This window comes from Maylandia zebra, linkage group LG17, assembly GCF_041146795.1.
Source record: "Maylandia zebra isolate NMK-2024a linkage group LG17, Mzebra_GT3a, whole genome shotgun sequence".
Lineage (NCBI taxonomy): Eukaryota > Metazoa > Chordata > Actinopteri > Cichliformes > Cichlidae > Maylandia > Maylandia zebra.
In genome coordinates this window covers 1134203-1156466 of record NC_135183.1, presented here as the reverse complement: position 1 = coordinate 1156466, position 22264 = coordinate 1134203, and the positions used below count along the sequence as shown (strand labels likewise).

Below are 22264 nucleotides of genomic sequence, written 5' to 3'. Positions count from 1 at the left end.
ACTGATCCAGTGGCATAAATCTAATCCACGCTGGTCTGGTCCCTCTCATTTACCAGCATCCTGCCATTACCACATACACACATTTTACCGACCATCATTGTAACACTGGGCAAAACTAGACCCGTTTTTTGGATCAAAATGAAATGTAATGTAGAATAAATTCATCTGACATGAACTTCCCCAAATAGGAGTTGACAAAAAAATCTAATAATTTGTCCCTGGGAAGTAGCCAGACTTTTTCTTTCCCAAACAGGAGGTTTAGTCTCATCCTGAGGAGGAGAAACTACCCTTCTGCCCCCCCAATTGAGATCTGATGTGTTTTCAGAGTGCTCCTTTCGTTCCGCTTTTTTGCCCTGTGTTAAAGTCACTACTAACGTGAAGTTTGCTGAGTGGTTTGAACACTTGTACTACTGATCCATGAAGGAAAACCTCACCCTGACACACCAGCATGTGAACAAACTAATTGCTTTCTTGTTTTATCCTTGTAGCTACTGGTGTCCTTGGCTGCACTGAGGGGAATCTTTGGTACCTTGCACAATGACATAAAGCCAGATACTATCATGTTTTTAATGTGCTGGAGCCCCTTAGAGTCAAACTCCCGAACTCCAGCTTCAGTCAGGCAGATACAGGTTGGTTCATCCCACATGGTACATACCCCACCCCCCCTCCCAGAGGTATATAATTTGCCCAGATACATGGTAACCCACTTCAGCCTAATGTCTTGAACCAAACACAACCTTTATGCAGAATTTGTGTGCTTGTGTCTGTTGAGGATGCACATAGTGGAGGTTCTGAGAAAATATACCCAGTACTGGTTCTGTGAACTCTCCTAGTATATTGCTCGTGTATATTTTGTTCTTTCAGACACCAGAAGAATACACAACTGCTAACAAATGAAAGCAGAAGAGAGAAGCAGCTTTATTAACGTGCCCAGCTCACAGAATGACCTGGTTCATGTAGATGTCTTCTGCTGCACCGTATAAATAATGACACAGTCAGTAGTAGTTATTGATCCAAGTCTAAGGAGTGAGGAGCTTATTAGCTCACTTGTCTCAGTTTCCAACCCAGATCTATCCAAAGGAAGGGGCTATCACATTCATGGACATTAGTGCGTTTGTGGACATCCTGACTGGGATGCTCCATCTTCACCAGTATCAGATGAATATCTCCACGTGAAGCTTTGCAGTACCCACTTAGCACAATGTCTCACGTGACCGAGATCACTGACAGCAGAGACTGCTGAGCAGTTGACTGGCTTCATGACTGATCCACCAATTTAACATTACACTTTGTTGTTTTGCAGGCCTTCGTTACGGTAGGGGTCAGACTGACAAACATGTGAGCATCTCTGTAGCCTTTAAACCTCATCATAAAATGCATAACTGCTTTATATTGCAGGTTAATGCAAAATTAATGTTAAGTACAATTAATGTGAGTCCACTAAGAACAATGGCCTAAATTATGCTAAAGATAACTGAGCATCATAAACCTGCTTGTTGGTCAACATGAAGAAAGCCTTTGAACAGATAAAGAAGGTGTGTTTAACAAAGCGATCTACAGGAATACATCGAAAACATCATAAAACTTAGCTGAAGGTGTTAAAGTTGCCTGAAAACCACATCTGTGGTCAAACCAATGCAAATGTATTATGTGATGAAAAAAGATCCACTAAGCATCAGGCAGGTACTGTATATGTCACATGTAGCTGACGTGTGTCCTCTTCCTGATTTCTTTTTTTTTTTGCATATTTGTTACACTTGCATGTTTCAGATCATCAAACATTTTTATACAAAATGCAGTATTTAAATGATGATTTCATGACATAAGGGAAAAACGTTATCCAAACCTACCTGTCCTTATTTCAAAAAGTAATCACTCCTTAAACCTAATAACTGGTTATGCCAACTTTGACAGCAAGAACTGCAGTTAAGTGTTTGTGATCGCTGTGGAGGAATCTAGGTCCACTCTTCTCTGCAGGATTAATTCGGCCATAGTGGAGGGTTTTTGAGTGTGACTGGCCTGTTTAAGGTCAGACCAAAATATCTTATTCAGACAATCAGATTTAAGTCTGGACTTGGGCTAAGCCACTCCAAAACCTTCATTTTTCTTTAATTTTCTTCTCTTGTTCTTGAACCATTCAGAGGTGGACTTGCCAGCGTGTTACAGATCGTTGTGCTGATACATAATCCAAGTGTGCCGGAGCTTGAGGGCACGAACTGATGAGCAGATATTTTCTATCAGAATTTTCCAGGAGAGAGCAGATTTCACAGTTTTAACAATTACAGCAAGTCATCGAGGTCCCAAACCCCCCAGACCATCACGCTGTCACATTCTGTTTGACAGCTGCTATAATGCATAAAATGCTGTGTTAGCTGCAAACAAGTGGAATCTTCCACCAAGTTAAACTTTTTGTCATTACTTCACAGGATATTTTCACAAAAGTCTTTTTTTTTTAGCAAATGTGAGACAAGCCTTTGTTTTTGGTCAGCAGATGTTATTTTGTCCCAGTAAATTTCTTATAGTTGAATCATGAACACTGAATAGATGGACATGGGTGGACGGATGTCCCAGACACTCTCCTTTGTTTGAAGGTAATATCAACAAGGTCTGCGTCAGGTGTTGAGGAACCAGGGCACCCTGACGAGAAGTGGGCTACTGGAACAAGAAGGCATCGGTGGGCAAGAGATGAAAACAGGGCGTTGTTGGAATGCTACTATGCAAGTAACCCTGGCGGAAGGGGTTACATGAATAGGATGAGGGACCTATGGATTCTTCGATACCCAACATCCACAATGACGGCAAAACAACTAGTAGCTCAGTGTTCCAACATTCAAAAGAAGGGACTGCTCTCACAGCTAGAGACTGACGAGGTACAACATAAATGCTACGGCAAGGGGGAGCCAGGACGCCAGGTCAGGGGGGAGATATCATCACCCCCACCTGAGATTGGGTACCAAACCCCAAGTGCGATAGGAGAAGGATCGTTGAGTGCAAGAGGAACTGACCTGAAAAATAGGATCATGGCCAAGCTTGAAACCTGGACCCGGTTACCAAGATTACGTGAAGTACCCTCAGAAGGTCTGCTAGATGATGTTAATGCAGCACTACGGGCAATACCTACAACCACGATTACCGACACTAACAAGCTGATCTACAATACGGCAGCAGTGATCAGTGAGATGCTTGGCTACAAGTTGAACAGCCACAAGGGGCAGTACCCTCCATGGAGAAGGAGGCTAGAGGGCAAGATCAAAGTAGCACGGAGGGAGGTTAGCCAACTATCGGAGTTGCAGAAAGGTGCGACAAATAAGGTGCCTAAGAAATACAGCAAGCTGTCCATACCTGAGGCCTTGGAAACTGCCAAGCAACGACTCACAGCCTTGGCCAGCCGCTTGAGGAGGTACACCAGAGAGATAGAAGGCAGGAGAATAAACCAGCTGTTCTCCACAGAACCAGCAAAGGTGTACTCTCAGTGGCAAGGGAACAATAAGAGAACAGCACCACCAAGGCTGGAGACGGCGCAATACTGGAAGAGCATATGGGAGAAGGACGCAACCCATAACGGCAATGCTCAGTGGCTAGTGGATCTGAGGGCAGACCACAGCGACCTCCCTGAACAGGGTCCAGTAACCATCACAGTGGCAGATATCCAAGAAAGGGTCTCCAGTATGAAGAGTTGGACAGCACCAAATCAAATCAAATCAAATCAAATCACTTTTATTGTCACATCACATGTGCAGGCACACTGGCACAGCACATGCGAGTGAAATTCTTGTGTGCGAGCCCCACAAGCAACAGAGATGTGCAAACACAACAACACAAACGAGCAAAATACAAGAATGGCCAACCTGAAACTAATAAATATATGTACAATATATAATAGTGTATGCATTTCTGGATGTGTATACTAAATATTTTCCTGCGTGTGTGTGTGTGTGTGTGTGTGTGTGTGTGTGTGTGTGTGTGTGTGTGTGTGTGTGTCTGTGTGTGTGTGTGTGTATACACATTTTTACAAATTAAATAGTAAAAAAAAAAAAAAAAAAAAAAAATAATAATAATAATAAAATATAAAATATACAGAGTTGAGACATGTGCAAAACAGTGGCATTACTGTACAGTATGGAGTGCATAATGTTAAAGTTCCAGTAGTGAAGCTGAGGTGTCTATGAAGTGTTCAGCAGTCTGATGGCCTGATGGAAGAAGCTGTCTCTCAGTCTGCTGGTACGGGACCGGATGCTGCAGAACCTCCTTCCTGATGGAAGCAGTCTGAACAGTTTATGGCTGGGGTGACTGGAGTCCTTGATGATCCTCCCCGCTTTCCTCAGGCACCGCTTCCTGTAGATGTCTTGGAGGGAGGGAAGCTCACCTCCAATTATCCGTTCAGAGCACCGCACTACTCGCTGGAGAGCTTTGCAGTTGTAGACGGTGCTGTTGCCATACCAGGTGGTGATGCATCCAGTGAGGATGCTCTCAATGGCACAGTGATAGAAGGTCCTGAGGATGCGGGGGCTCATGCCGAATCTTTTCAGTCTCCTGAGAAAGAAGAGGCGCTGCTGCGCCTTCTTCACTGTTTTGTTTGTGTGTACTGACCACGTAAGATCCTCAGCCAGATGTACTCCAAGGAACCGGAAGCTGCTCACTCTCTCCACAGCAGCGCCGTTGATGGTGATGGGGGTGTGTACTTCTCTGCACCTCCGGAAGTCCACTATCAACTCCTTTGTCCTTGCGACGTTGAGGGTGAGATGGTTGTCTTGACACCAGTGGGTCAGGGCGCTGACCTCCTCCCTGTAAGCCGTCTCATCACTGTTGGTGATAAGACCCACCACTGTAGTGTCGTCCGCAAACTTCACGATGATGTTGGAGCTGTTAGTGGCCGTGCAGTCGTAGGTGTAGAGTGAGTACAGGAGAGGGCTCAGTACACACCCCTGTGGAGCACCAGTGTTCAGTGTGATGGGGGATGAGGTGATGCTGCCCAGTCTGACCACCTGGCGTCTGTCAGACAGGAAGCTAAGGATCCAGCTGCAGAGGGAGCTGCTCAGTCCTAGATCCTGCAGTTTCCTGTCCAGCTTCGAGGGAACGATGGTATTGAATGCTGAGCTGTAATCTACAAACAGCATTCTCACATACGTGTCTCTCTTCTCCAGGTGTGACAGGGCAGTGTGTAGTGTCAGGGCTATGGCATCATCAGTGGACCTGTTGTGGCGGTATGCAAACTGTAGAGGGTCCAGTGAGTCGGGTAGTGCAGAGCAGATGAAGTCCCTGACCAGCTTCTCGAAGCATTTGCTTACGATGGGGGTCAGGGCTACAGGTCGCCAGTCGTTCAATGAGGAGATGGTGGAGGATTTGGGTACAGGGACGATGGTGGCCATTTTGAAGCAGGCTGGGACTACAGACAGAGAGAGGGAACCAGGCCCGACATGGTTCACGCCTACTGGCTAAAGAAGCTGACTGCACTCCACGAGCGTCTGGCAGCATAAATGAACCAGCTGCTAGTTAACGAGAGACACCCGGAATGGCTAACCGAAGGTCGGACAGTCCTGATCCTCAAGGACCCCCAGAAGGGACCGGTCCCCTCCAACTACCGACCAATAACCTGCCTCAGCACCACATGGAAGCTCCTGTCAGGCATCATAGCGGCTAAGATGAACAGGCACATGGGTCAATACATGAGCGGGACACAGAAAGGGATGGGCAAGAATACCAGAGACGCAAAACACCAGCTACTGGTAGACAGAACAGTCAGCCGAGACTGCAAGACCAGACTGACCAACCTGTGCACGGCCTGGATTGATTAGAAGAAGGCCTATGACTCAATGCCCCACACCTGGATCCTGGAATGCCTAGAATTGTACAAGATCAACAGGACCCTAAGAGCCTTCATCAGGAACTCAATGGGGATGTGGCGGACAACACTGGAGGCCAACCTCAAGCCCATAGCACAAGTCACCATCAAGTGCGGGATCTACCACGGAGATGCTCTGTCCCCACTGCTGTTCTGCATAGGCCTGAACCCCCTCAGTGAGATCATTAACAAGACTGGCTACGGATACCGACTACGGAACGGAGCAGTTGTCAGCCACCTCCTGTACATGGATGACATCAAGCTGTATGCCAAGAGTGAACTGGGTACTGGATTAGGACTGAGAAGCTCATTTTTAGGGTTTGGTGTCAAACCAGTGACCTAAAGAATTATTTAAAGATGTTTTTAATCTATGAATCTTAAAATATTGTGCATGGGTGTGTATTACAAATATGTAAGCACATTTTAACAAATATCATCAAACTGAGTAACTGAGTCTGTATAGAAATAGCCTCTGTGACTAATATATTACTTTTATGTACATTTTATTATTCAAGTGTTGTTGTTTCCAGCCTTGTGGTGACAAAGGGGCAGAAGATAAATCTCAGAGATCTCGAGGTGATTAATGGGTGAGAACATTAAGTTTGGGGACCTTATCTAATCCTTGCTCTTTGCTTTAGTGGACATTTTTGTTTTTGGGGACTTTTAAAAGGTTATTTGATGAAAAGTTTCTCAAAAGTTCTGATAAAATGCTAACAATTTTATGTCTGTCTTTTTGTACGGGATCAAACCCAAACCAGTCGATAATAATGCTGAATCTGAACAGCAGCCATTAACAAAAAAGGATCCATTCATCCATTTAACCACCGATTGCCTGAGACACAGCGGTGGTGGAAATACCCAGGTTTCCCCCGGGTATTCCCACCACCTCGCAGTCCAGAGACACCTGTTAGGTTACCTGATGATTCTAAGCTGGCCGTGGATGTTAAAAAGATAAAGTTCTTCAAGTATGCACAGCATTGTATGGGGGTTTGTGGTCCAAAGTGCTCTGAGTGGTCAGCAACAAGAGAACAACACTATATAAATCCAAGCCAGTATCTGAAATCCACTGTACACTGACCAAATAGCCTGAAATAGCAGACGCCGTACTTTTTACTACCAAGTTTCTATCATCAGAGGAAAGCGTCACACCCCTTCTTAATGTCTTTAAAGCAAGAAAGTGTAAAAATTGGTGATTGGGCAAACTCAGTGTTTCCAACAGTAAAATCACATGTCCCTCTTCACTCTGAGGCTAAATACATTTATTAGATTTTACAGTAGTTTTCTGATTTGACAGTATCGCAGTATGTCCTTCTGACCCAATATAAATCACCTTAATGTGACTGCTGATTTTATTTTAGGTTATATGAAGAAAACTGGATTGAATTGATTCTGGCTCGGGACCAGCACTCGCAGCGCACAAGCTTCTGACGCTCTAAGGCTGGATTGTGTCTCCTCCAGTTTTGAACAAGGGACTTTTTCACATACAAAGAAAATGTGCTAATCACTACACCATGCAGTCACTGTTGTAGTGCAGTACAGTACTCGAGTACTTGATTGCTCAGTTACTTTCCACCATTATTTGTTCTTTGCAGATATTAAACCTTGGATGTATTTAGGCCATAATTTGGGTTGATTACATGTCTGCTGTGTAAAATTCTCTAAAAAAAACCAGATAAACATCCCTCAAACTGTTAGAAGGACTATTTTTAGGATCTTAAGCAATTTTATTATAATATAACCTATAATTGATATTCTGTTTCTCTGTATTGTTGTAGGGTCTTTACCTTAAAATATAAAGTGCCTTGATGTGACTGTTGTGATTTGCTGCTATTAATAAAACTGAACTCTAATAAGTTAAAAAGAAATTACCATACCCTAAAAGACATCCAAAGTCTGCTCTACCTAAGAGACAAGGAGAGGCGTTGAAAGTTTTGATGATGTGTTGTTATACAGAAAATTATCATATTGTTATCGTCATATACCTCAGTGAGAGAACAGTGATAAAGGAAGTCCACTCCTCCACCAGTCGGATAGTTCAGATCTTATTCAGCCATTCAGCCTGGGAGGAGGCCAGGCTGCAGCAGGACGGTGACCGCCAGTCTGAGACCCGACAGGAAGCCAGCACGCTCCAATCCCTCAACAGACCCGCCCACCACCAGGGTTCGACCCGGGGAGTGAAGCTGGACTGGCGACAGAAGGAAAGGTATTTTAAGGTGATGGTCAATAGATTTTAGATGTTTTGTTCTGTAGAGATGTTAGTTGACCTCTCTGTCTCTGTATGCCAAGATACTGAGGTCTGCTGTCAGGTGGCTTTTTCTCACATCCATATCTGCACCTTAAACTATTGGGAATTGGAAATTGTGAAAGCAGCTTAGATTATAACAGAAGTTTTATATTTTAATAGAAATGACTAATATTGACAACCAGTGAGGTAATTGGCTTCCCAGCAATAAATAGTCAGCACATTAATGCTACAGACAATCTTTCTGTGCTGCAGTTCATCTAGTGGCCACTGGAGGGTGCTCCAAACATATTACCAGTGCATGGATGTAAATGCAAAAATCTCTCAAAACTCACTTTTCAAATATAGATATTTTTCAACTTCACACACAATTCAATTCATTACTGTCAACAGATATTTGAAAGTATGAGAAATCTTATTAGGCACTGAGCATGTAATAATAACATTGTGACAAATGTCAGAAACCATCCCGGGTTTTGTCTGCTTGTTTGTTTTGTTGTTGTTGTTAAACAGCACATCATTTGTATTTACTGATGATTTCTCTGCAGTGATTCTATCAAAGATCGAATGTATTTTAACAGATGAGGTGCTGCAATCTCTCCATGAGCACTGAGGACAGTGACTCCACAGCTCTGCAGCGCCCTCTTCAGCTCTAAACTGCACCCAGGTGTGTCCCACTGAAATGAATCAAGAGTTGGATATTTGCATTTGGACTTACACATAGTTATACAAGAACTCAAGTGCTTGTATTTCATGTGAAGTTGGAATGTTTGCACGATTAACAAATCTAGTGCTTATCTATAATTGAATGACAAATGGGGTCAAATAATTCATTTTACCATTTAAAACCAAAACATATTCTGTTTCACAAACATTCCCTCTTGGTTAAACATCCAACCATATTTTGTAGTCTTGGCCTCTCCCAGCAGTGATGCCGCTTGTTCAAATTTCCTGATGCTGTCAATCCTGAAAAACAAAGCTCCCAATTTTAAAGGAAAGCCAAGGCAAGGAAAGGACAGGACTTAATATTTATCACCATAGCTCTGGTTCAAAAAACTGAACACTCGCCCCTGGTGCCTCTTGGAGTGGTGGCCATGAGGTCAAAGACAAGCACCTTTTTCCCCAACGCTGCAGCTTCCTGAATGATTAAGAGGAGAGGAAAACAGTCAGAGAGCAACTTGAAGGAGAGAAATTAAATATTTAAACGGCCTAAGCATTTGTCCTTCTCAACAGTCCCAGCTCTTGTCCCTTCATCTCATTTCCACTCGTGTCGAGAGCTGCTCACACATCATCCCATTACCATGAAGCCCATTAATATGATAATTATCTGAGCTGGGCTGTGGCAAAGAGTGCATTCATTGACCAGATTAGCAGTAATTATGAGGTGCAGTTGGTGAAGTGTCCTCTAACTACTGGGAGCGCAGCAGGAGTTAATGCTGGATGCATACAAAGGAACGTGGGGATGCACAAATATGAATAAAAGGAGAGCAATCTATGCCTTATAGTAGTCATATAATGACTGATATTTGGGAATAGTAATTATAGAAGGTACTGTGTGGTTGCTAGGGTAGACTGTGAGATAGAGCCTGTTGCTTTAAGGCCCCTGTTCTGTGAAACCAGCTTAGATTCGGGAGATTAGATTTAAGATTAGGCTTCAAACTTTCCTATTTGATCAAGTTTACAGTAGTTAGGGCTGGATCCGGTCACAATACACCCTTCCTTAGGCTACATCCACACTCGTTTCCTCTCCTTTTTGGCCTCCCGTCCACACTGAGACGCCGTTTTTCCCGAAGAAAAACGCAGCGTTTTCAAAACGCTCTCGAAAACTCTCGAAAAAATGCAGACTTTCGAAAACAATGACACATTTTAGTCATGTGATGCAGTCATGTGACCAATTAAACTAAAATAGCGGAGGGCATCATACAGCAGTTGTTTTGTTTGCTCTCAATTTTGACAGCCCTATTAAAGATTAACATCAGTTTGTACATGCTACAAATTCTTTAATTCTCACTCGCTTTTGCAACGTTGTACTTTTGTGTTACTCGCAGCAACAACTCCACCTCATTGTGAGTCCATTTAAAGAACTCGCTGCTTTTCCTCAACATTCTGCCGCCACGTTTCAAAGAGCCGGAGAGTAAATAAACGGCAGACAGAAATGAGGCAGGTCGAATCTTCTTGTGTCAAATCTTTTTCTTCATGCGCAGGACTAGAATGTAAGTGTTTACGGCCGTTTCAAAGTGGACGCACAACTCTGTGAAGACGACTGAAAACGCTGGTGTGGACGCGGAGCGTTTTCAGACGTAAACGACGTTTTCAAATTTATCCAGGCTAGTGTGGATGTAGCCCAAGTTACACCACTAGGCCTAGACTGTGCTGTACTAGGCTTCCCATAATGCACTTCTTGTTCGCTCACCTTTTTTCTCTCACTATGTGTTTACACACCTCTCTGCATTTAATCATTAGTTTTTATTATTGTTATTCATCTCCAGCTCTCTTCCACAGCGCGTCTTTTATCCTGTCTTCCTCCCCCTCACCTCCGACTGGCTGCAGGCGGATGGCCCCGCCCCTCCCTGAGCCTGGTTGTGCCGGATGTTTCTTCCTGTTAAAATGGAGTTTTTCCTTCCCACTTTTGCCAATTGCTTGGTTGTTGTTTGATTGTTGGGGTTTTCTCTGTATTATTGTAGGGTAGCACCTTGAGTTGACTGTTGTTATGATTTGGCTCATTTGATTGAGGTGAGTTGAACCCTTGGATCTGATAACACTCTTGTGACTAACCTTTTTTAAATGCAGTATATGTACGTAGGTTGTATAAAGTGCCTGCAAACCTGTTAAACAAATGTGTAAAAATACTTTTTCTGAGCATGCTCACAGAGTACTTAGCTAGTGCAGTATTATTTTAAATTAAGTTTAGTAATCAAAGTTAAAAAGAGGTGTTCAAAAGAGAAGGAGAGAACAGAATGATTATTGAGGAATGAGGAGTTTTAGAAATAAGCATTTGTTATACAGGGTGGGCCATTTATATGGATACACCGTGATAACATGGGGATGGTTGGTGATATTAAAGTCCTGTTTGTGGCACATTGAAAGAATAAAGTTACGTTGAAACCGAGCACACCATTGTTTTTCTTGTGACATTACCAATAAGTTTGATGTGTCACATGGCCCTCTTCCTATTGAAAAAACAAAAGTTGTATCAAAGATGGCCGACTTCTAAATGGCCACCATGGTCACCACCCATCTTGAGGAGTTTGCCCCCTCACATATACTAATGTGCCACAAACAGGACTTTAATATCACGGTGCATCCATATAAATGGCCCACCCTGTATAGTGACTCATTAAGTCAGTCTTTGAAGACCTGTGACTTCTCATTTGTTTCATGTTTACAGACATTACATTTATTTTATCTGTGCTAAAAGTCATTTGGGCTTGTCGCCTCATTGAAGTGTGTGAGTTTATAGCATAAGCTTAGATGAAAGTTTCCTTTTCCCAGACATGTGACTCTAGTTTTTGTCTATAATGCTGATCTTGTGTGTGTGTGTGTGTGTGTGTGTGTGTGTGTGTGTGTGTGTGTGTGTGTGTGTGTGTGTGTGTGTGTGTGTGTGTGTGAGACAGAGGGAGAGAGAGACTTTGAGATGCTGTGTTTTCTCTGGTACAGCACGATGTTGCAAATATTCTAGAGGAAAATCTTTGAGTTCTTGACTAAATATCATCTTCCTAACACCTTTGACCTCATGCAACTGCTTACATCAGACTCTTTGGGATTGGAAATACACAGTCACAGTGGTAGTTAGGCCAGGTCACAACAATCATGCTGAACAACATCTAATCCAAATGAGAAGTTTTAAACTTTAAATTTGCAGAACCAAGATTTTCCACATTATCTGTGAGCAATGCCACAAATCCTAATAATGTGTCTGTCATTGCAAAGGTTCCTAATAGTGGTATGTTGTAAGTAATAAATTTGTTCTCCTACCTTCTCCAGTTTTTATGAAGTCTCCTTCATTTGAAGCTATACATAGCTAGGATAACAACATCAAATATCTTACAATTCAACTTTTCAATAAAAAATTTGTATAAAGAGTATAAATATCTATGAGTATATGCATTTCCGCCTTCTTTCTCGTCTAGTTTATCTGAAAGCAGAAAGCAAGACATATCTCATTAATGAAAAACCAAACACATGTGCCCTAGGTACTATTTTTCTATTAAATGAAAATCAATCAGAATTGATCACAACTAATTAGTGTCATAGCTCTACCTGGGGTTTTTTAATGGACTGTTTAACTGTCGCGCCATCTTGTGGTGAAAATTGTGAATAACATTTTCAACTCAGCAGCAGCCACTAAGCAGTAAAACAAGGTTTGGGGATTCTGAGCAAGTGCACACGAAATGACCCAGACATACGAAAGCCCCAGACACAAAACAAACAACCATAAAGTGTAACACAAGGCAACCATATAGTGACTTGTTGTCGCACTTGGTTGAAAAATGCTCCCCGAGATGAAAAAGCCTATCTCAGTCAGAAATGTCTGGAACTATTACTGTTGCTGCGCCTTTCAACCGCTTTAAAACAAAATTTGAGTGGCTGTTTTTTTCGGGTTTGTGTGTGTGTGTTTGTTCGTTTTTTACTTGTTTTTTTATTATTAATTTATTATACCATATGCCAGCGGCGGTAGGCAGACCACGTAGACGTTTTCTGGAAATCCACGCGCTACAAGATGCGTTCATTTGCTGCCGTAGATGTAGGAACTACACTTTCTGTGAGATTACATTATATTACATTATAACCAATGTGTACTTTATCTAAGGATGTAAGGGTTTTCTACTTCGTTTATGTTACTTCTTGGACATATAGTTTCGATAACAGTACCAACTACCATTCCTATGTAGATGTGGGCTTGTGCGGTACTGAAGGTCATGAACGCAGCACGGGCCTCTACTGTTGAGATGGGGTACTGCAGCCGCGGCTCCGCGCTGGGACTGGTCCTTTTGCAGCCATTTTCTGTCCAACCAAACAGCCGTCTCAGGAAGGTAACCAACCAGGGCTTCATTGCAGGTTTGTTCCTGGCTCCGGCCAATGATTGCTAACCGATTTCTCGTTAGCTCGAATGGAAATGTCCGTCTCTGTCTGATTTTTTTATTTGTTGTCTGGGTGAATGAGGGCTGCTCATCAGGAAGTATCCAGCGGGTGAAAGTTTAAAAATGACTACTAAACATTTCGGCCCTGGTCACGTCTTGCTATGCTGTGCACCACAAAGAACAGGCCAAGGCGGACGCGAATTGCGTTGGATCTGCAGTGAGAATGTATTTAAGGGACACTCAGTGCCTGAATAGGGTTAACTACTCAAGGTAACAGTCCACTGGAAAGCTTCTCTTCATTACGTTAAAAGCACTGGTTTCCCCAATATTGACGAGGCCACGGGCTAACCCCATCCCCGGGTTAACATTAGCTAACATTAGCTAAAAATGTCACAAATGATAACCGCTACTTACCACACGGTAGCCAAACACATGCCAGTGTATTTAGCATGTGGCTAACGTAAGCTGGCCTCACCGTTGGCTTACAGCTGTTTTACGTTTTCCCTTTCAGATAAATGCTAACAGTTCCAGTGGGTAGCTAGCTGTGTCATGCCAAGTTAAACATTTCTCAGTGCAAACACACAGGCCGATATAAAAGTGCGCACAGTATGAGGGAGCGCTGTTATTGTGGCATTCCTCCTTATACACGTCTGAGTACCGAAATACGCTACTTAACCAAGCTAGTCGTTAGTAGAAACTCAGGATGCAGATAAACCCTCTAAAACAAGCACCAAGACGCAATAGCAACAAACCCGCCAAGTCAGTCTGCTGGAAAACAAAAACACACGCATGTATCAGGATTGGGTGACAACACAAAACACGTTTGGCGCACTATTAACGGCCAGGTTACCTCCACCGAATAAGACCTACTGATATTTAGTGTACACTGAAATGTTGAATGACTTAGTATTACGCTATAAAAACATTGCGATGGCCTTCTCTCCCTGATAGATGCGATGTTATAATAAAGTAGCCTTTGCCTTTAGCTTACCAGTTGATTGAACAGCTGAATGACCTCGTTAATTAATACATAATAAAAGAAAAAAATAATTAAAGTGTCCTAACCTGCAACAATTAAAGCTAGCTGCCCCCTTATTTACAAAGAGTTGCTACAGTAACAGCTTCTTTTAGTTGGTATTATTTTTAATGCCCTTCCTGACACAAGCCCAAAGGGATTTGTGTCTCCTCCCGGGATCGAACCAGCGATCTTTCACTTGTTAGGTCAACCCTTGATGTGTGTTTCGCTGTTGATTGCAGGGTTTGACATATGGCCTAAAACATTATGATAAAAATGCTCAAATCAGTCAGCATTGATCATTATCATGATCCATTTAAAAATACTATTACTTTAAACTTTAAAGCTTCTGTGTTCATTTAAACAACACCTTACCCTACTCAATACAACAGTAGGTCTGCTACTGTCAAGCAAAAGATCAATAAATAAAATGGATAAATGGTTTGTTTAACAGGTCATAGCTGCACTTTCTTTTGTGCTCACCCATGTCAGACATATCTAGGTCAGTCTGAGTGTTGGAGTCACAGTGTAGCTACGGAGAAAAACAGCAAGCAGGCATTATTTATTCTGTTTCATAGCTCAGAGCATAGTAAAACAGCATGTGGCTGAATCCCAAAGGAAAACATCTTCTCCTTCCTAGAGGAGCATGCATGCTGGGACCCTTCTAAATAACTCAGATCATGCCTAAGGTGTGGCTCTAAGAAGCTGGCTACATTCAGGCTTCATAGGTTTACTGTAGTGCTACAGCTCCAAATAACTAAGCCAGCTGTGTGGTATTGCAGATGGACGGAGACAGCTCGACCACCGACGCCTCCCAGCTGGGCATCACTGGAGAGTACATGGCTTCCAGTCACTATGTTCTCCAGCCTCAGGAAGGTAAGGAAAAACAAAGTGTCAGTATAAAATCATCATCTTCATCGAAGTGCATTTTGGCTTTGTTCTTATAGCGCTGACTCTCTGTGTGTTTCATAGATGATGGAGATGAGAATCTGAATGACCATGAAGACGGCAGCAGTAAGGAGAACTACAGGGAACAGGACATATATCTTCCCATTGCTAATGTGGCTCGCATCATGAAGAATGCTGTTCCTCAGACTGGAAAGGTTTGTGAGGGATGAAAGGGAAGAGAAAGAAAACAGAAATAATAACGCCTTCACACAGTATGTTATTGAGCTCACAAAGAGATTCTTAACCTCCTCAGTTTCACTTTCATCCTGGCCACCTTTAAATAGCTTTCACTGTTACGATAAGCACCTCTTCTAGCTTTGCCTCAGCAAGAAGGGCCGTCTGGTGAGATGTCTCACTCATGCTACTTTGACAGCCATCGTTAGAGATGGGAGATCACTCTTTAATGTCATTGCACAGTCATACCTAGTACACTAGTGCTGTACAAGTCCTTCAGGGTGTGTGTGAATGTGTGTGTGAATGGGTGGATGACTGAAAGTAGTGTAAAGCGCTTTGGGGCCCATAGGGACTGAGTAAAGCACTATACACATACAGGCCATTTACCATTCAGGGAGGGAGGAGGATGTCCAGTGATTTTTGGGCCATATTAATGACCCTCTGAAGTGCTTCTTTGTGTGCCATGGTGCAGCTGGAGAACCACACACAGATGCAGGATGTCAGCACACTTTCAATGGTAGAAGACGACCAGCAGCTCCTTCAGGCCCATTTTTCCGAGGATTCTCAGAAAATGGAGATGCTGTTTTGCCTTCTTTACAACCACTGAGGTGTTTGAGCTCCACTGGAGGTCTGAGTCTATGTGCACACCCAGGAACTTGAAACTGGAGACCCTTTCCACACACTAACCATTCATGCTGATGCAGCTCAGACTTCCTCCTTCTAAAGTCGACTCTCAGCTCTTTTGTCTCGGTGGTATTGAGGTCCAGATTGTTGTCTACACACCAATCTGACAGCCTCTGAACCTCAGCTCTGTACGCCATCTCGTCGCCCCCAGAGAAGAGCCCCACTAAGATGGTATCATCTGGGTGGGTACTGACGCAGTCATGTGTGTACAGAGTGTACAGTGGGGGACTCGGTACACAGAGTTGTGGAGAGCCGGTGTTAAGGCTGAGGGCCCACTCTAACTCGCTGTACACGGTCTGACAGGAAGTCTCCGATCCAGCAGCAGGTGGTCGGAGGAAGTTCGATATCCAGCAGTTTAACTATTAGTCTGTCGGGGAGTATCGTATTAGAAGCAGAGCCAAAGTCAACAAAGAGCAGCCTGGCGTAACGGCCCTGTTGTTCCAGGTGGGAGATGGTGGTGTGTTGGTTGTAGCAATGGCATCTTCAGTTGATCTGTTAGCTCTGTATGTGGCAGGACATGATGTGATGTTGGACCAGTTTCTCGAAGCACTTCATTATAACAGGTGTTAGAGCAGCTGGGCGGCAGTCGTCGAGGCTGCTGAGGTTGGTACACTTTGGCAGTGAGACGATTGTGGCCGACTTTAGGCACGGCAGGATGCAGGACTGGGGCAGTGAAGCGTGAAGATCTTAGTGAAGACCCCCCGGCCTCTCTGATGCCTCTTTTCAGCTCAGATCTGGCTGCACTGTACTGCTTGCTGTCACCAGACCTGAAGGCAGAGTCACGTTGCTTTAGCAGGACCTGGACCTCATTAGTTATCCAGGGTTTCTGGTTGGAATACACCCGGAGACGTTTGTCCACAGTGACGCTGTTGACAGAAGTTGATGTACGAGAGCACTGATGTGGGCTCTCGAGGTCCAGGTGTTCAAACACAGTCCAGTCTGTGTTTTCAAAGCAGTCCTGCAGCTGATGTGATGCATCTTCTGGACAGGTTTTCACAGTCTTTGTGGGGGGGGTCAGTGTATGCAGGGATCAGCAGCATGGACATGTGGTCTATGTTGGGATTTGTCACTGTATAAATAAAATTGAATGGAGCTGAATAGCGTTCGTTTGGATGTCTCACTATGGGAAATGGAGACTCCATTAATGCCAGACAAGCTTATCTCAAGCAATCACTGCAATAGCCAGCAGCTCACCTATCCACGCGAGGACCCAGTGCCAGCACTGCTTGAGCTACACCTGAAGTGGAGACGTCCAGCCTGTAAAACCAGACGAAGGTGAGAGGTGAAGACCAGCTCGCTGCTGCACAGATGTCCTGGATTGACACCCCTCTGAAAAGGGCTCAGGACACTGTCATATAGCAAGTTAAGCTATGCTTCAAAGTATATGAGGAGTACGCAGGGAGACACATCACATAGTGAGATGTGGAAACGAATGCTAAGAACTTTGGCCTGATGCAGTTTCCAAAGGCCAGCTTTGAATCGTCTGTAATGTCTGCGTCTCTTTTTTGCACAGATTGCAAAAGATGCCAAAGAGTGTGTGCAGGAGTGCGTGAGCGAGTTTATCAGCTTTATCACATCTGAGGCGAGTGAGCGTTGTCACCAGGAAAAGAGGAAGACCATCAATGGGGAGGACATCCTGTTTGCCATGTCCACGCTGGGCTTTGACATGTATGTGGATCCACTGAAGCTCTACCTGCAGAAGTTCAGAGAGGTGAGGCGCAGCTTCCCATTTATTTGGATATTTAAGTTGAGATTCTGAATATTGTCATGTTTCTGTGATTGCTCACTGCTCAAGTTTTGTGTTTCATTGTTAATACTGCTGTTTGATGGATCCAAACTCCTCAAATAACTCGAGAGCTATGAATGCAAGTAGCTTTGATGATCACATAGAGTTTTAGAACATGATACTGTTCTTATGCCCTTTTTATCTACCTGTGTGATTCACAACAGTCCAATTTATCAGGACCATAAGGCAGCTGTGTTCACAGGTGTCACCAGTACAGTCAGATTTTTATTTGCAGTCTAATTTGATTACTCAAAATCTGATTAATTAGCTTGAAAAATGTAAGTTTGCACAGCTACTTGGATTCCTCTGACCAGTACTGAAGTGGTGCAAGTGGAGGGATTGGGATAGATGCTGTTAAGCAATGAAAAATTGTAGAATGGAATTCTCAGTCGAATCAGGGAATCCATAAACTCCAACAAACCTTTTTTTTTCCAGAAAGCAACATAGTGCTAGTACCAGTAATGTTTGTGAATGAAGCCGTGGTCATTTCTGGAATGTGTGTGCTGATTAAAGCGTTTTCTCATGTAAGCTTATAGATGAGATATTATTTAGAAATTGGTAATTAAATCATGTTGTAGTTTCTTCTGGGTTCAATTCAATTCAATTGTATTTATATAGCGCCAAATCACAACAAAAGTCGCCTCAAGGCGCTTCATAGGTACAGAGAAAAACCCAACAATCATATGACCCCCTATGAGCAAGCACTTTGGCGACAGTGGGAAGGAAAAACTCCCTTCTTGCCATGTTAATTAGTTGATGTCGTTACTTGTAATTAGGGCTGCCACGATTTGTCGACTAGTCACGATTACGTCGACTATCAAAATCGTCGACGACTGATTTAATAGTCGACGCGTCGTTTGAAGCTTTGTAAGATCACAAAAGACGCAGGAATAAGTGGCAGGATTTAAGAGTGTAATAACGGACTGAAACAGAAGATGGCAGCACTGCATGTACAAGGATGTCAGCTACCGTTAAACCCCGAAGAAGAAGAAGCAGCTGTGTCCCAGAATTCATAGCGCAGCCCAGCGCAGTTTCCAACAATGGCGGCAGCTAGTTAGTTTTAATGTTACTCTTATTATTCTTTCTGGGTCACAAAATAAACGTTTAACATATTTTCAGGCGAGAATGTAGCTGTGTAAACCTCAAATATCTGCTCAGTTTATCAAGACACCACATATTTTCAAAAGCGCTCCGACGTTTTCGGAGACATCTGTTACCCACTAGCTCGTTAGCGAGCCGGGGGCTAGGCTAACTAGAGCCGTGAGAACACCGGACTCCCCGCAAATCGTTTTCAAACCCACCGCCGTCTTTCGCGACTCAGGTTAAATATATATGAGTCACTTAGATAACTTAAAATGTTATTGTTTGGCTTTTTTTTTAGTATTTTATTTGTTCCTGAGTAAATCAGTTTGTCTGAGATTAAAGTTATAGTTTTTACACAGCTGAATAAACATCAAGCAGACAACTGATTATCAGAAGTGTGAGATGCTCCAGAATATACTCCAGTGTCCTGTTATATTTTAGATAGCAAGGAGTTTATTAAACTTCACCGAAACAATCTGCAAATTTCATTAAAATTTAATAAACTATCATCTTGTCTTTATTTTTAGTTAGCACAGACCTTAAACACTTCAAGCTGTAAGCTAGTGATAGTTATATAAGAGCAGATGCTGCTGGTGCAATAAGCTGTAGTTTTGCGTCCAATGGATGATGATCTGATTAGTCGACTAATCGCAAAAATAATCGGTGACTAGTCGACTATCAAAATGATCGTTTGTGGCAGCCCTACTTGTAATGACTGTTAAATACAGCGGTCCTGCTCGCTGATGATCAGATAATCAAACACACGAGTTTGGCAGCACCTGGCTGCTTCTACTCTTGTAAATGCTGCACGTGTAATTGGTGTTTCGTAGCACTGCACAGAATAACGTGAAAATGTTTTCTGCTGTCTTCCAGGCAATGAAGGGGGAGAAAGGAATGGCAGGTGTGACTGTGGGAGAAGGCCTTAGTGAGGACCTCTCAGAGGACAGCTTCAGTAAGTGAAACACAAGCAGCGTCCCCTCGTTAATGAACAGTCCTAATCAATTCCACTTCTTTTCTCATCAGCAAATCCACTGCCAGCTGGGATTATCACAGCAGATGGTCAGCAGCAGAACGTTATGGTGTACACCACATCATATCAACAGGTAAAAGAACATAAGTGCTGTGCTGTGCCTTTATCTTGCTACTAAGAGGAAACACATCAGTCATGTAGTTGGATTGTTTTATCCTAAGTTTGGAAAACTCTTTGCAGTCAGCTCGACAGAAAATTGTGTAATAAAAGCAGAAGCTAAACCTGATGACAGGTTTCTTTGGCTAACTCTGCACAGATGTGCCTGAATACATTTTACTGTGTGGACACAGCCGAGTACTCGTTATAGTTTGTATATTGACTCATGGTCTGTAATTCGTATTCTTCATCTTGTGATTGTTTTTTGTGAAAAGTGGAATTTTGTTGGTGATGCTCGCTTCTCTTTGTTCCAGATTCCCACTGTACAGCAGATCCAGTTTTCATGACGAGGCTCCATCACTCCCAGCCTGAACGCCGCGGCTCCGTGCACACTCTCCGATCACCGATGACATCTGGCCCGGCCGACGGGTGAAGGTTATCAGAGAGAGAGCAGGGGGTGTTGCAGAATCCCTCATGTACAGAGAAGCCACTGCCTGTTTAGTAGAAAGTGTAGTTTCTAGTTGCAGTGTTCCAGATGTTTTGGAGCTTCCAGAGCAGCTGGGAAATTCAAGGCTTTATTTTAAAGGCTAGTCTTCGTACATGATTTAGTGATGAATTCCTGTTTGTGCTTTCGTGTTAATGTGTTTGCTTTTATGCCTTTTTTTCCTTCCTCTTCTCTGGGGTAGGGCTGGGTTGGACGGGGTTATAAAGGGAAATGTTGCATTGGATGCTTTTTTTTTCATGTCTTCTCTGTTTGAATCAAGAGGAGCCGTCTCACTAGATTATGCAGCTCTTTTGTAAGTTGACAGTTTACCATGTGCTTTAATGTCCTAAAAATCCTTTGAATAAAATTTGAAAAGTCTCCTCTCTGTGTTTCCCCCGGTCCCAGTGCCAAACCCACACGTCTTAGTCTGAGTCTCAGTGTGTGTTACTTCCTGCTTTATTTTGATAGTCTCCTGTCATGTATGTTATCTTCAGTTTTGTGTGTGTCCTCATCTCCTGCTGTGTATACATTGTCTGCGCCTCTCTCTGCTCTGTGTTACGTCCCCTCTAGCTGTGTGTTCTCCATAGTTCCTAGTTTGAATATATAAACATAATGATGTATCAATCGCAGAATACCCATATGAGGTCCTGTATGATATACATGCACACACCTCTAACTAACCAGCCTCTCTGAGGCTGATTTAAGGCTCATGTTATTATTGGGCGATAACATGTCAAAATGCTCCCTGACAGCTGATATTTTTTGGGGGTGGCTTCCTAATGTGCTCGTGGTGATCCTCAGAACCTCAGATCCAGTTCAAAATTTGAATTCCCGCGTTTTTTTTAACAGCTTGAGTAACATAACAAGGCAAAGCTTCTTAAATAGCAAGACCCCAGTAGATAATGTTTTGAAAATATGTCTGTTAAAAAGTGAAACTGTGGCATATAAAATAAGTACTGATGCTCTATATTACAGTTTTTCTCAGTCGCTTTGGTGCGTTTCTCAGAACACCATTAACATTTGCACAGCAGTTAGTGCATTTCCCAAAACAATTAGTGCAAACTGCAAAACCTAGTGGATAACCTGCAAAAGCACGTCACATGCACAGAATTGATTATCCATACCTCAAAAGCAAGTATCCATGTCAATGAAACTGTCAGTGCCATCAAAATGAAAAGTCTTGACACCATCTTTATGAACAAGATAGTCAAATGGCATTGTCATGTTTCCACTATGACAGTTTATAATTTCAGTGTTTCCCATTGCAAAAACAATTGGTGACACCTGAAAATGCTGACGACAGCACTATGGCCTACCTGTACAGCCATCTGAAATGTGCAGTAAAGTCACTGTAGATGTTATAGGAGTCTTGGGAGTAACTGAGACACTGAATACGTACGTTTCACATTTCCATTGTGTAGAAGTGTTTGTAATCCTACAGAATTGTGCAAAAGAAAAATATGCTACAGTCACTTGTGCACTGTAGAATACATGTAAACATAAAATCACCCATTTGGTAGAGCTGTGCACTAATGTGAACAATAAACAGCACATGTCACAGTACAGTAAATCATTCTGGCACATCCAGACGTTCCTGTCTGTCTGGCCACATATTTTCATCTACATCACAACAGATGTTATCCCTCGCAATGCAGCGAGGAAAGTATCTCCTGGAGTGGCGAATCCATCCTCTGCAGGACCCTGCTGTGATGTCGTCACATGCTGCATCCATGGCTGCTAGCAGGGCCATTTGCTCATGTGGATTTCATTTTTCTTGAGTACTCTGTCAATTGTTGAAA

General features: G+C 43.1%; 1 protein-coding gene across 2 annotated transcripts; it reads left to right on the top strand.

Moving 5' to 3' along the window:
• Positions 1–13000: 13000 nt before the first annotated feature.
• On the top strand, positions 13001–20843 carry nfyba (nuclear transcription factor Y, beta a). Of its 2 annotated transcripts, none has more exons than XM_004570858.5 (7): positions 13001–13142; positions 14963–15056; positions 15153–15283; positions 17500–17697; positions 19729–19807; positions 19879–19958; positions 20296–20843. In XM_004570858.5, the coding sequence occupies exons 2-7, from the start codon at positions 14963–14965 to the stop codon at positions 20326–20328; spliced, it is 615 nt and encodes a 204-aa protein (XP_004570915.1). In that variant the 5' UTR covers positions 13001–13142; the 3' UTR covers positions 20329–20843. The 2 variants fall into 2 exon arrangements, with proteins under 2 accessions (XP_004570915.1, XP_004570916.1); XM_004570859.6 differs by lacking the exon at positions 13001–13142 and adding an exon at positions 13176–13435.
• Positions 20844–22264: the final 1421 nt, after the last annotated feature.